Source organism: Oryx dammah, unplaced genomic scaffold (genome assembly GCF_014754425.2).
Source record: "Oryx dammah isolate SB20612 unplaced genomic scaffold, SCBI_Odam_1.1 HiC_scaffold_29, whole genome shotgun sequence".
NCBI lineage: Eukaryota > Metazoa > Chordata > Mammalia > Artiodactyla > Bovidae > Oryx > Oryx dammah.
This window is the reverse complement of record NW_024070213.1, coordinates 29894390-29908647: the sequence shown is the minus strand read 5'-3', so window position 1 is coordinate 29908647 and position 14258 is coordinate 29894390. Positions and strand designations below refer to the sequence as shown.

General features: G+C 36.8%; 1 protein-coding gene across 1 annotated transcript in view; it reads right to left on the bottom strand.

Annotated features, from left to right (window-relative positions):
* Positions 1-14258, bottom strand: part of LOC120858921 (solute carrier organic anion transporter family member 1B3-like) — an 81394-nt gene that overhangs the window by 10960 nt on the left and 56176 nt on the right. Inside the window, exons 9-11 of the mRNA XM_040235302.1 lie at positions 11031-11195; positions 7201-7396; positions 2233-2398 (exon numbers count right to left, since the gene is read on the bottom strand). Coding sequence (XP_040091236.1) covers positions 2233-2398; positions 7201-7396; positions 11031-11195 — 527 coding nt within the window. The remainder of the gene's footprint in view (positions 1-2232; positions 2399-7200; positions 7397-11030; positions 11196-14258) is intronic.

Below are 14258 nucleotides of genomic sequence, written 5' to 3'. Positions count from 1 at the left end.
TGAGATGCTTTAAAACTTTCTAAATACAGACTCTTTTGAGAAGTTAGAAAATTATTAGTATAGTATAGTGGGTTGATTAGAAATTATGTTGGTGAAGGGTTTTTCATTTGTTGAGCCAATATTTGCTGCTAAATCTCCATATTCCCTGCCCTTATAATGAACATACTAGCATATAGGAGAAATAAGTATTAACCTTTAAGATTAATCATGTTAATCCTTAGGCTAAGTAAACTCTTTTTCTTGATTATAACCCCCTGCACCCTCATCCTACAGAAATGCAACTTTATCTGGTGCCTTCGGAGGGTGGCGCCTAGTTTAAGAGAAAATCACCCCTGGAAAAAATGTTTTCTGGTTGACTGACCGTTATCAGAAAAGGCCATAAAATGTCAGCAGGCCTCATGGCCAGAAGATGATGTAAAACCCCTAAGACCTTTGTATAATTTTATATGAAGCACCTGATTTTGACAAGGGTCAGGTCTGCTGACCCCACGTGACTCTGTATTCATCCCTATATATAACAAAAAGTATATAAACAAACCTGAAAATAAAGAAAACGGATCAGTTTCTGGAAAGACTGATTCCCCTGTTCTTTCTTTCCCCTTCTGGCTGAATTCCCATCTGGAGCATGGGTACTCGCCAAGCCTGCTAATTTTGCCTGGGCTTCTAAGATCTGACCGGGGAGGCCTCAGTGTCTCCTCTCCTTCAGGAGAATGGAAAGACACCTGTGGCCTACGTAGGTGGTGCAAATTCCTTGTCTTGGAGTTTTACTGGTATTCTGCGTAAACCAAGTTATTCAGCATCTTTTTATCCACTAATTTTCCTACTACACTATTCCTTTTAATCTCTCTTTATATTTCTAATTAAATAGCTTTTTCCTAGGACGCTGATTCCGTCTCCCCTTTGAATTACCCTGGATCCACCGGGGCTGGACCCCAGCACATGGTGGAACAATATATTAAAAGGGGCACTTTTAGTGAAAGGCACTATAGCCATAAATATGAGATGTGTTTTTTTTAATGTATAGTCTTTGGGGAATTTTTGTGCAAATTTATGTTTCAGCTTCAAAGAACCTAGGTTCTTCAAAGTCCTTGGTGCCATTCATTTATGCAATTAGCATGACTATGAGCAAGAAAAATGATGGAAAAAGTTTGAAAAGCAAAGACAAAAGGATGTGGTAGAGAGCAATGATCATATTGGATGATATTGCTAACACTGGTGATAGGAAAAGGGCCCAGGAAATGAGATATTCAGTGGATTGGAAGTGGAATGGATAACACCATGGATGAGGCCCAGCTGTTGGAGGTTACCCAGAGGATTGGGAAGAACTCATAATTTGCATGGAAGGGGATATTTTTCGTGAAGAAGGCAATGGCATTCCTAAGGGAGATGTTAGCAATAGGTAAGCAGAATATTGTTACCTTGGATAGGAGAAGTGCCAGTTTTGAAAAAAAAATCAAAATTAGAAGTGAAAAATTGGACAGTCAAGTGAGTTTCTGCTGCTGCTAAGTCACTTCAGTCGTGGAGACCGCAGAGACTGCAGTCCACCAGGCTCCTTCGTCCCTGGGATTCTCCAGGCAAGAACACTGGAGTGGGTTGCCATTTCCTCCTCCAATGCATGAAAGTGAAAAGTGAAAGTGAAGTCGCTCAGTCGTGTCCGACTTGTAGTGACTCCATAGACTGCAGCCTACCAGGCTCCTTCACCCATGGGATTTTCAAGTGAGCAAGAAGCCTTAATCAATTTCTTGGGAAGTCACAGGACTATTGAGCTTAGAGATAAGCTCTCTAGAATCTATACGCAAGACAGCACATAAATGGCTGTTCATCTAGCTTGATAAGGGATTGGCTCAAGACTTCTGCTTAGCATCTGAAGGGTCGAGTACCTCCAACCTAATGGAAATCATATCCTTTAGTCAAATGAAGTGCTTCCTAAAGATCTAAGTGTTCTTAAATTTCAAAAGGCCATAGTCTTATAAACACAAGAAGAAAAAGTGGGAGTATTCTCCTAAGAATTCAAGCCAAGAAAAACCTGTTGTGTCTCAGACAGGATTTTATGTGAGGCTTTGTTTATATATTACCACCATCACAATGACAAGCAATAAGGGGAATCTTTTTCGATCTCTTTACTGGGGACCTTAGTTGTAAAAACATCTGACATGTCATTATCAAAGTTTAGTAAGTTACATCAAATCTGCAACTTTGATTAAGGAGAAGAAAGGAAAAACTAATACTCACAATAGACTTTTTGCTGCCAGTTGAAGATGTACATCCTGCTAAACAAGGTGATATGTAAGTTATTCCATTGCTTCCACAGAGTGGTTCCCATTGAGTTGGGTCACAATTGCAGTCTGAGTTGCAATAAGAAAGTGGTACATTTACATGCGATGCCACTGGAGTATTTCTGGAAATATATGATAGACATGTATTAGAGAGAGGAGAGTGAAAGAAGGGGCAAGAGGGAAAAAAGATGAGGAGGAGAAAAAGAGAAGGAAAGGGAAAGGATGAGCAAGGAAGAGGAGAGGAGGAATAATGGAAAGTGTTGTCTTTAAATTAGAGAAATTTTCCTTTTGCTTTTCCAAAATGACAAAGTTTATTTTTGGTGCTTATTAACTTTCTCACCTTTTATTGCTACCCAGACACTATTTATTATGTAGAAAAAGTAAAACATAAAAAAGAGACCAAAGAGGGTAGGTCTTTATGAGGCTATTAAAAAATTACTTTAAAAAATCACTTCATTTTTCTGAAAATGATTCTGTTCAGTAGGGTCATGGCATTAGGCTAAAGTTCTTCCTAGCTCACTGTAAAGTCCCATGAATCTGTGAATGTTACTCAACTAGTTTGAATTTTAAAATCTATACTTTAACTACAGAAGAAGAAAATAATTCAACATGAACAAAGGAGAATACTTAAGGATCAATTTTTTAAAATCAAGAGCAATATAATCAATTGAGAGAGACTAGAAAAGCTTCATAAGAAACTACAACAAATTTTATAATAATTTACTGTAAAACATAGTTGTGTTTATGAAATATAATCTTATGGCTATATTTATAAAACAAACTATTTGCACAGTTAATTTTCTGACTACAGATTTTTAAAAAAAAATCTTGTTTTTGGTAAAAATCTTGGTAAATTAACTTTGAATGAGAAAATAATTTTCACAAAGGAAGAAAAAGGTGGACTCAGAAATTCTGTAATCAATAATTTTACTAAAAGCATCTAATGTCTAATCCTGCTTGGAGACATATAACAGATGGGGAGTAATTTAGCATAATGATTAATAACCCAGTCCAGACATTTCAATTAGACAGTCCTGTGTTCCCATTAGGTCCGCCACCTCATAACAATGTGACTTCACTTTCTAAAATCAGTTTTGCCATTTGTAAGTCATAAATCCTTATTGAAATTTGTTTTGGAAAAGTATTAGTTTAGCTGTTCTCAAACTTTCTTTTCTCAGCAGCATTTTCACTCTTGAAAATTATTGAGGATCCTAAAGGTTTTTTTTCTTCAAGTGGGTTCTATTTAGTGATTATATATATATATATATCACATATATATACACTACTAGAGATTAATAGCAGTAAAAAATTAATACACGAGAATGCACAAGCGCACACATCCTTAGCCATCAGACTGATATTATTGTCGCATATCTTGTAGCCTTAGAAAATATCACTATACAAGCACTGGAAACTCTGTTTTGCACTCTGTAATATCCTAACTGGGAAAAGAATTTTGAAAAGAATAAATGCACGTATATGTATAGCTGAATCACTTTGCTGTACACCTGAAACTAACACAACATTGTTAATCAAGTATAGTCCAATATAAGTTTAAAAAAAGAGAAAATATCACTAGATACTCATGAGAAAATGAAAAAGGAAAACACTATCTTGTGTTAGTATAAAAGTAGTTTAGAATTTGTTGGCCCTCTGATAAAGTCTATAGGTTCTCAGACCACATTCTGAGAACCTCTGCACTAAGTCATACTTTAAAAATTTACCCCAATGACTAACATTTCATAAATGCTACATATATACATTCTGTTAATAGTCATCACTAGAGGATGAGTTTCATGAGGGCACTGATATATCCTGTAAATCTTGACTTTTAAGGAGGCACTTAGTGCAATTTTACTGAATTAAAAGTCGCATAGAAGTCTAGCTGCCTTCTTTGACTAGACAGCACTGTTATTGTACTGTTTTCAGGGAATTGACTTTAGTTAAAACCTATATACTTGTGATATGTGAAGTAGCATCATTCTGGAGTCACTGACTGTTTTCAAACAAGTCAAAGTTTCTCCAGGTTTCAACTAGAAAAGGAAGAGGATATAAGAGCGTTGGGTTGTGTAATCTCCAGGGTTCTTTTCCCCCTAAAGTTCAATGTTCTAGGTACTCTGTATTTTAATTTACCAGAGTGAGTGATAGTTGATAGGAATATTCAACAACAAAGAGGATGAGGACAGAATGGGGAGATAATTCAAGATTAAGTTGGCGAGCCTCTAAGAATAAGATGATGTTAAGTGAATGTGGGAAGATTCAACAGGTTCAAATGGACACCTTATAAGATCCAGAGTTTAAAAGCTCAAAGACAACAATAAGCAGTGCTAAGAACCATGGTTACTAAACTATGATCCAGGGATCTTTGCTTGTTACTTGATGTGAACTTTCCTAAACCAAAATTTTTGGTTATATTCATGAGATGACAATACATCTTCATAGAATCAGAAAGTACATTGGTGGGGGCCAGAGGTTTGGGGTAGAGGGCATGGGGAGAGGCAATGGGGAACTAGTGTTTAATAGGGACAGCATTTCAGTTTAAGAAGGTTAAAAATTCAGGAGATGGATTTCGGTGAGATTTGTACAGCAATATGAATGTACTCAGTAGGCACTGAACTGTACAGCTAAATAAGGTTAAAATAGTGTGTTTTACACTATATGATGTTTACCACAATAAACAGAGAAAGCTGTGCAGGAAGCTTGCCCTTGATTTGGGGTAGAGACCATAGTCCTGGTGGCTCAGATGGTAAAGAATCTACCTTCAAGTCGGGAGACCCAGGTTTGATCCCTGGATTGGGAAGAGCCCTTGGAGAATGGAATGGCAATCCACTCCAGTATTCTTGCCTGGAAAATTCCATGGACAGAGGAGCCTGGTGGGATAGAGTTCATGGGGTCACAAAGAGTTGGACACAACTAACATTTTCACTTTTCACTGTAGTACTAGGTATACTGCACAATGTGTGATAATAATGAAAAGTAGAAGTTTTCTAGGCCTAATATACTATTATATGTATAGAATATCAATTCTAGTGCTAATAAAGATAATACCAGAAAACATAATAGGTTTACAGAAGAGGAGAACTCGGCACAATATAAGAATTTTCTTATTAAAGATCTAAACGTAAGACCAGAAACTATAAAACTCCTAGAGGAGAACATAGGCAAAACACTCTCCGACATAAATCACAGCAGGATCCTCTATGACCCACCTCCCAGAATATTGGAAATAAAAGCAAAAATAAACAAATGGGACCTAATTAAACTTAAAAGCTTCTGCAAAACAAAGGAAACCATAAGCAAGGTGAAAAAGCCTTCGGAATGGGAGAAAATAATAGCAAATGAAGCAACTGACAAACAACTAATCTCAAAAATATACAAGCAACTTATGCAGCTCAATTCCAGAGAAAATAAATGACCCAATCAAAAAATGGGCCAAAGAACTAAATAGACATTTCTCCAAAGAAGACATACAGCTGGCTAACAAACAAATGAAAAGATGCTCAACATCACTCATTATCAGAGAAGTGCAAATCAAGACCACAATGAGGTACCATTTCACACCAGTCAGAATGGCTGCAATCCAAAAGTCTACAAGCAATAAATGCTGGAGAGGGTGTGGAGAAAAGGGAACCCTCTTGCACTGTTGGTGGGAATGCAAACTAGTATAGCTACTATGGAGAACAGTGTGGAGATTCCTTAAAAAACTGCAAATAGAACTGTCTTATCACCCAGCAATTCCACTGCTGGGCATACACACCGAGGAAATTAGAATTGAAAGAGACACGTGTACCCCAATGTTCATCGCAGCACTGTTTATAATAGCCAGGACATGGAAGCAACCTAGATGTCCATAAACAGACAAATGGATAAGAAAGCTGTGGTACATATACACAATGGAGTATTACTCAGCCATCAAAAAGAATACATTTGAATCAGTTCTAATGAGGTGGATGAAACTGGAGCTGATTATACAGAGTGAAGTAAGCCAGAAAGAAAAACACTAATACAGTATACTAACACATATATATGTAATTTAGAAAGATGGTAACAATAACCCTGTATGCAAGACAGCAAAAGAGACGTAGATGTACAGAACAGGCTTTCTGACTCTGTGGGAGAGGGAGAGGGTGGGATGATTTGGGAGAATGGCATTGAAACATGTATAAATATCATGTAAGAAATGAATCGCCAGTCTAGGTTCGATGCAGGATATAGGATGCTTGGGACTGGTGCACTGGGATGACCCAGAGGGATGGTATGGGAAGGGAGGAGGGAGGGGGGTTCAGGAGTGGGAACTTACGTACACCCGTGGCGGATTCATGTTGATGTATGGCAAAACCAATACAGTATTGTAAAGTAAAAAATAATAATAATAATAATAATTTTTAAACATCAAAATTAACTGCAGATAAAGATTGTTCATTCACTTTTGGAAAATGTCATTTATGTTTCTCTCATGAGTCATCCAAGACCGTAGTGGTTAGGACAAAGAGTTTTAGAGTCAAAATTTTCAGATTTGAGTCAGAATCATATAATTTGTGTCTCTCTCTAAGTTTTGCTCTTCTTATCTATAAAATAGTGACAAAAGTACCTATCTATCATTCATTGTAAACACCCCATAAGTAATAACTATTACTATTACAGACTATGTAGATTTTCTTTTATGTATCTATTTTTTAAAGAATTTTATTTTATATTGGAGTACAGTTGATTAACAATGATTTGCTAGGTATAATTTTTCTTTAAGGAGGGAAAAAATGGATCTTAAGAAATGAATCTTTTGAGATCTTAAGAAATGTTTTATAAGTTGACAGTCCTCTCAGCTTAAAGTTTAGTAAAGATTGGTATCTGCCTTGCTTTTCTTACATTCTTTTACATTAAATAGCCTACATGTTGTGCAACTGATATATTGATATATACAAACCCATCATAGGTCAGGGTTAGTCCGGCGACTGATTTGTTTTCACAGATTAGTGCAAAATTTAATAGATGAAATAGGAAGGACATCAAATGGGTACAAAGTGAAAATTTGGCAATTCCAACCAAGGTAAACTTGAACTTTTTAACAATAAATCCTCCTGTAAACATTCCAGCTGCCAAAGATGGTATGGTTATGAATCCTAGAAGAGAAAAAAAAATGTAATTATGTAATTATATAAATATGGTTATCCCGAATGTCTTTATGTGTGAAATGCTATCTATCAACCAAATTAATCCAATCTTATTATTTCTTGAACAGAAGACTGACAGTCTAGGATGAAGATAGAGGACCAGTGTACCATGTGGAAGAGACAAAAATGATTTCTCCCTGCCGAGGCTAAAGGTTTAGCTTCCCAGTAGCAAAAGTCAGTGACTGAGAATATTTGTATATCTGAACATATTGTTTCTATAAGGTACTTTTTGTTCTCTCCCTAGAAAACTACAACAAAATATCATCTTCCTGACTCTGAGACTTTTGATCCTATCACCTAAATCCTATATATTTCTTCAAAATGAGGATTTCCTATCCTTAAAAACTTACTATAAATTTTCCCAGTACTTCAGATTTGAATACTTAAATTAATATCTCTTCTTTATTCATCTAAACACATGTATGCCCTGAGGTGATAAACAGGCCTGTATGTGGTGTCATGAATAATTGATTCCCCTTATAACTTTCATTTCATAATCCTGCAAGATTTGTTAAAGATGAAGATTCTTTTAACCAAAAAATATTAGGCTGAGAACCTTATTAAGAGTTAAATTTATAGTTTTAAGTTCTCCCAAATCACTGCAGATGGTGGCTGCAGCCATGAAATTAAAAGAACTTTTAATTAATTAAAGAGCTTTTGAACTGTGGTGTTAGAGAAGACTCTTGCGAGTCCCTTGGACTGCAAGGAGATTCAACCAGTCAATCCTAAAGGAGATCAGTCCTGGCTGTTCATTGGAAGGACTGATGTTGAAGCTGAAACTCCAGTACTTCGGCCAGCTGATACAAAGAGCTGACTCATTTGAAAAGACCCTGATGCTGGGAAAGATTGAGGACAGGAGGAGAAGCTGATGACAGAGGATGAGATGGTTGGATGGCATCACTGACTCGATGGACATGAGTTTGGGTGGACTCTGGGAGTTGGTGATGGACAGGGAGGCCTGGTGTACTGTGGTTCATGGGGTCACAAAGAGTCGGACACGACTGAGTGACTGAACTGAACTGAAGTTCAATAAGAACATCGTACACAATTATTATTTTCTTGTTTACTTATGACCTGTTTATATACCTCTTGATAAATATAACTTTGCTGTTGCTACTAAGTCGCTTCAGTTGTGTCCGACTCTGTGCAATCCCATAGACAGCAGCCCACCAGGCTCCTCCGTCCCTGGGATTCTTCAGACAAGAACACTGGAGTGGGTTGCCATTACCTTCTCCAAAATGTAGCTTTAACTTATAAAGTTTCTACAAAGAGCTGGGCTCTATACTGGGTATTCTACTGCTCTTCAGAATCTTATATTGGGAATGTTGCTGTTTTAGTCACTAAGTCGTGTCCTACTCTTACAGCCCCATGAACTGTAGCTCTCCAGGCTCCTCTGGGATTTTCCAAGCAAGAATGTAGGAGTGGATTGCCATTTCCTTCTCCAGGGGATCTTCCTGAACCAGGAATTGAACCTGTGTCTCCTGCATTGGCAAGTGGATTCTTTATTGCTGAGACACCAGCAAAGACTATATTGTGGGTAGGGAAAGAATAATATGAGGAAAACTTTCCTTCATAAACAAGCCTTAATGTATCATTGGAAATAGATACTGTAGCTCCCCACCCCACAAAAAACTTCTCTAAAATATGATAATTTTGTTTTGAATTATGTAGATATCAACGATTTGTTTACATTGATTTTTCTTTTGGAAACAACAATGCCCTATTTTTTAAATAAGTATTTGGATCCTAATTCAAAGTTCATGAATGATGGGAGTATAACAGTCACATTAGGAAAGGATTTGCCTCACGATCTCAGCACTAGATTGTAAGATCCAGTGATACAGATATTGTAGCTACACGTATATTCACATTCACATGTAAACTTTCTTTCAGGAATTCACTTCCTCCAAAATTACTTGAAGGCTTCCCTGGTGGCTCAGTGGTAAAACATCCACCTGCCAGTGTAGGAGATAGAGGCTCAACCCCTGGCCCAGGAAAATTCCACATGCCATGGAACAACTAGATTGCCAACATCTGCTGGATCATGGAAAAAGGAAGAGAGTTCCAGAAAAACATCTATTTCTGCTTTCTTGACTATGCCAAAGCCTTTGACTGTGTGGATCACAATAAACTTTGGGAAATTCTGAAAGAGATGGGAATACCAGACCGCTTGACCTGCCTCTTGAGAAACCTGTATGTAGGTCAGGATGCAACAGTTAGAACTGGACATGGAACAACAGACTGGTTCCAAATAGGAAAAGGAATACATCAAGGCTGTATATTGTCACCCTGCTTATTTAACTTATATGCAGAGTACATCATGAGAAATGCTGGGCTGGAAGAAGCACAAGCTGGGATCAAGATTGCAGGGAGAAATGTCAATAACCTCAGATATGAAGAGGACACCACCCTTATGGCAGAAAGTGAAGAGGAACTAAAAAGCCTCTTGATGAAAGTGAAAGAGGAGAGTGAAAAAGTTGGCTTAAATTTCAACATTCAGAAAACGAAGATCATGGCATCCGGTCCCATCACTTCATGGGAAATAGATGGGGAAACAGTGGAAACAGTGTCAGACTTTATTTTTTGGGGCTCCAAAATCACTGCAGATGGTGATTGCAGCCATGAAATTAAAAGACTCTTACTCCTTGGAAGGAAAGTTTTGATCAACCTAGATAGCATATTAAAAAGCAGAGACATTACTTTGCCAACAAAGGTCTGTCTAGTCAAGGCTATGGTTTTTCCAGTAGTCACGCATGGATGTGAGAGTTAGACTGTGAAGAAGGCTGAGTGCTGAAGAATTGATGCTTTGAACTGTGGTGTTGGAGAAGACTCTTGAGGGTCCCTTGGACTGCAAGGAGATCCAACTAATGCATTCTAAAGGAGATCAGTGGGATTTCTTTGGAAGGACCGATGCTAAAGCTGAAACTCCAATACTTTGGCCACCACATGTGAAGAGTTGACTCATTGGAAAATACTCTGATGCTGGGAGGGATTGGGGGCAGGAGGGAAAGGGGACGACAGAGGACGAGATGGCTGGACGGCAACGCCAACTCGATGGACATGAGTTTGAGCGAACTCCGGGAGTTGGTAATGGACGGGGAGGCCTGACGTACTGCGATTCATGGGGTCACAAAGAGTCAGACACGACTGAGCTACTGAACTGAACTGACCGCACAACAGTTGAGCCTGTGCTCTAGAGCCCAGGCACCACAGCTACTGAGCCTGTCTGCTGCAACTACTGAAGCCTGCACTCCACAGAGCCTGTGCTCCCCAACAAGAGAAGTCACCACAATGAGAAGCCCACACTGCAATGAAGAGTAGCCCCTGCTCAGCACAACGAGAGAAAGTCCTTGCAACAGTGACCCAGCATAGCCAATAAATAAAGGAATAACATTATGAAAAATAACATGAGATGCAACTTCAGAGGTAGAACAATGGTAATATCACAAAATGGATGGATCTGATAAAATCTGAAAACTATGTTTAATAAAACAGGAAATTGCCTTCACAACAAAATATAACTTGGAACTCATTTACTCAGTAGTTTGTCATTTATAAAGCAAACATAAACAATAGGTCTTACCAAGCAACATGCTCGTCTCAGATGCTGAATTGCCATACTGCTGCTCTAAGTATTTGAACACATAAGTAACAGAACCAATATGGCTGCTGGCTTGTAGCAGTGTCAAAAATAATGTTAAAACATACAAGGGATTGGTAAGGATGCTTTTCAAGGACTGGAGGAAACCTATAAAAACATCAAAAGAAAGAAAATATAATGCAGCTTAAATATATATGAATATCTTAATCTGGTAAATATAATTTATATGACTTAAAATTCCATAAATATATAGCACAAAAAGTCAGAGTACTCTGCAATTCTACTGCCAGCAGTTTTCTTAAAATATATTACTTCCATTCTTTCCTTATGTACATTCATGTTTTTATGAATAAACTAAATAAAATGAACTATTTATTTTGTTCATTTTATTCCCAAATGGGATCAAGCATACATGCTGTTTGTTATAGCAACTTGCTTATTCACTTCATATTTGACTAATAGCACTCTACCATACAACTGCATACATGTTAGTTCATTTATTTAACAAATGTTTGGGTTTTGATTGGGTACCAGGTATTATGCTAGGCACTGAAGGAACAAGAAAATGAAATGTCTCTTATTTATTAGCATTTAATAATATAATGATTATATTAACAATATAATTATGAAGTAGAAATTTACCTTAAAAATAATATGAACCCAAAGCTCACAAAAATAGAATACTAAGGTTAAAAATGTAAGTTTAATTTAGTACCAGGACTCAAAACTCTTTTTCTGGTATATAGTTTCTACCATAAAATACTGCCTCAATAATTCTGGCAGTATTAGCAATCACCTTTATTAAAGAGATATTGTGTCTCAAATGACATTTTGACAACAGTAGGCAAAAACCCATGCCTATAGACAGGAGTGTAACAACTCCATAATTTCTATACCTAGCAAGAATTTTTTTTTATGTGATTTCAGTCTATGATCACCAGGTTAACCAGCTGCAATGGGAAGTAAAGTGAAAAGAACTACTTAGAAAAACAGTGGGAAGTATCAAAGTCTAGCAAGACCGAACCAGATATCGTTCTTGAGAGATGGATGGTATGGACTTTGAAAGATCTTGTGCTGTAGAACTCTAAAGGTTTCCATCAAACATGGTCAGAATCAAACCTTCTATCCAATGGTAATTAAGAAATAGCTTCATCTGCTTATGATAATAAGAAAAAAGATTAGGGCAAAGGACATAGAAGAGGAAAGAAGAAGATGTATGGAAATATACAGCAGGAATAAATAATATTTAAAATTATTAGGTCAAAATGCTAAACTTTGCTCATGGGACTCCCCAATCAGGAAGAACCATTGATTTGTGAGGCTTTCTACTTGAGTTGTGATATTTGAGCAAAAGAAATAAGACATATAGGTTCACCAAATCACTGAATTTTTGAGGTGACTGAGAACTTGGACATCATTTGTACTTCTACATAATCATGATCCATTATGTATCCTCAATAACTGGATCAATAAACAACTCAAGTGACATTAAGCTGATTATTTCAGAAAGAAATTACTCCATTTTTGGTTGATTCTCCATGTTTACAAATTGTTTCTTTAATGAACTGAAAGCTTTTTTCTTTCTAATCAATTAGTCTTATTTCTGTTCAAATTAGATATATAAATTTTCTGACTAAAACTTCTTAGTTATTTCACCTGTTCCTAGTAGCACATATGAGGGACCTCTTTGCTATCTTATATTGGTCACTATCTTGCAAACACAGTTGATAATATAGATGATGTTAACAATTGTTCTAATTTTGTATTTTCATTATCCTCTCCATTCTTTCTGGGCTTACAGTCAACCATGTTCCTTACAGGTTTAAATAATCAACTACTTTTAATGGATTTAATTTGCTGCAGTATGAAAATAGCATAAATTGGATGAAAATTCAATGGGATGCTATTTTTATCGTGCATATTAATTTCAAAAACCTCTTCAGTGATGTGCTGGTAAATGCTTAACAACGGATTCCTGGGAGCACAATGCCTGATTTGAGTATTTCCCAATTTTGGTAGTAAGTGGTGGTAACTTCTCCCACTTGGCTAATTTCAAGTTACCAATGTAGTCGAAAAATTAAATCTCTCATGAGCCCATACAATTAATACCACTGCTTTCAGATTAGAGTGATGGAAAGGAGAAAGTAACAATAAAAGGAGTAGGTGGAAGAACTAATGAGAGGGAGAACTTGGGCTACACTAACAATCTCTAATGTCACTTCAGCTTTAACTTGAAAGGTTGCCAAGGGCTCAGGTGTTGCTCTGCTTTGACTCTTACTGCCCCACCATTGCTGTGTGATCTGAAATCTGCACTGTTAACATCTCATTGTTTCAATCATCTTGCTCTGACTGCTGCTGGATCAATAACAGATTAGTGCTCCTAAATTGTTCTCTATTAGTCTTTGGCAGCTTATGTTGGAAAGGAAAGTCACTGTCCTCTACTATGGAGGATTCTTCTTTATATGACTAACTCCAATATTCTTTGCTACTACTCGTTTCTACTTCATTTTTGAATATTCAGGTAAGCAATGTTTTCTATATAAGTACAAAGAAGACAATCTTATTCTAATTATCTAGAAAGAAACTTGATCTGATTTCCTTCTGCATACTCCATGTCTCCACCTAAGTATAAAGTTGCCCAATTTATAGGCACTCAGAATTCCTTATATAGGCACTATATGGCTGTTGTCTATATTCTTCTTGTTACAACCTCACTGTATTTAAATACTTGAAAAACAGAGGCAATATTCTATTATCAGGGCATAATATGATTCCTGGTACCATTTGTGAAGCAAAAGAAAGGAAGGAAGGGAGGGGAATAAAGAAGGGAAAAAAGGAAAAGAGAGAAAAGAAGGAAGGAAGAGAGAGAGAAAGCAAGAAAGAAAAAGAGAGAGAGTCCTTTTAACTCATAATTTGTACTATATAATTTGGAAATGACTATATACTTTTTGGTTTACTAATAATAGATAGTTTTTTAACCTTTAACTGGTTTCTCCCTGCTAAAGACCACAGCCTAATCCTCTTCTCTACAGAGCTGATATGTGTTCAGAAAATATTATGAAGTTTTTTAGTAGGAATCTTAGAAGACTAATCCAGCCAAATTTAGTACAGAAGAACACTCACTTTAGATGATTTGAGTGTGACATTATTTTTGAATATTCACCTCTCTCTTTCACTGGGATTAACAACTTCAAACTGACTATAAATGTG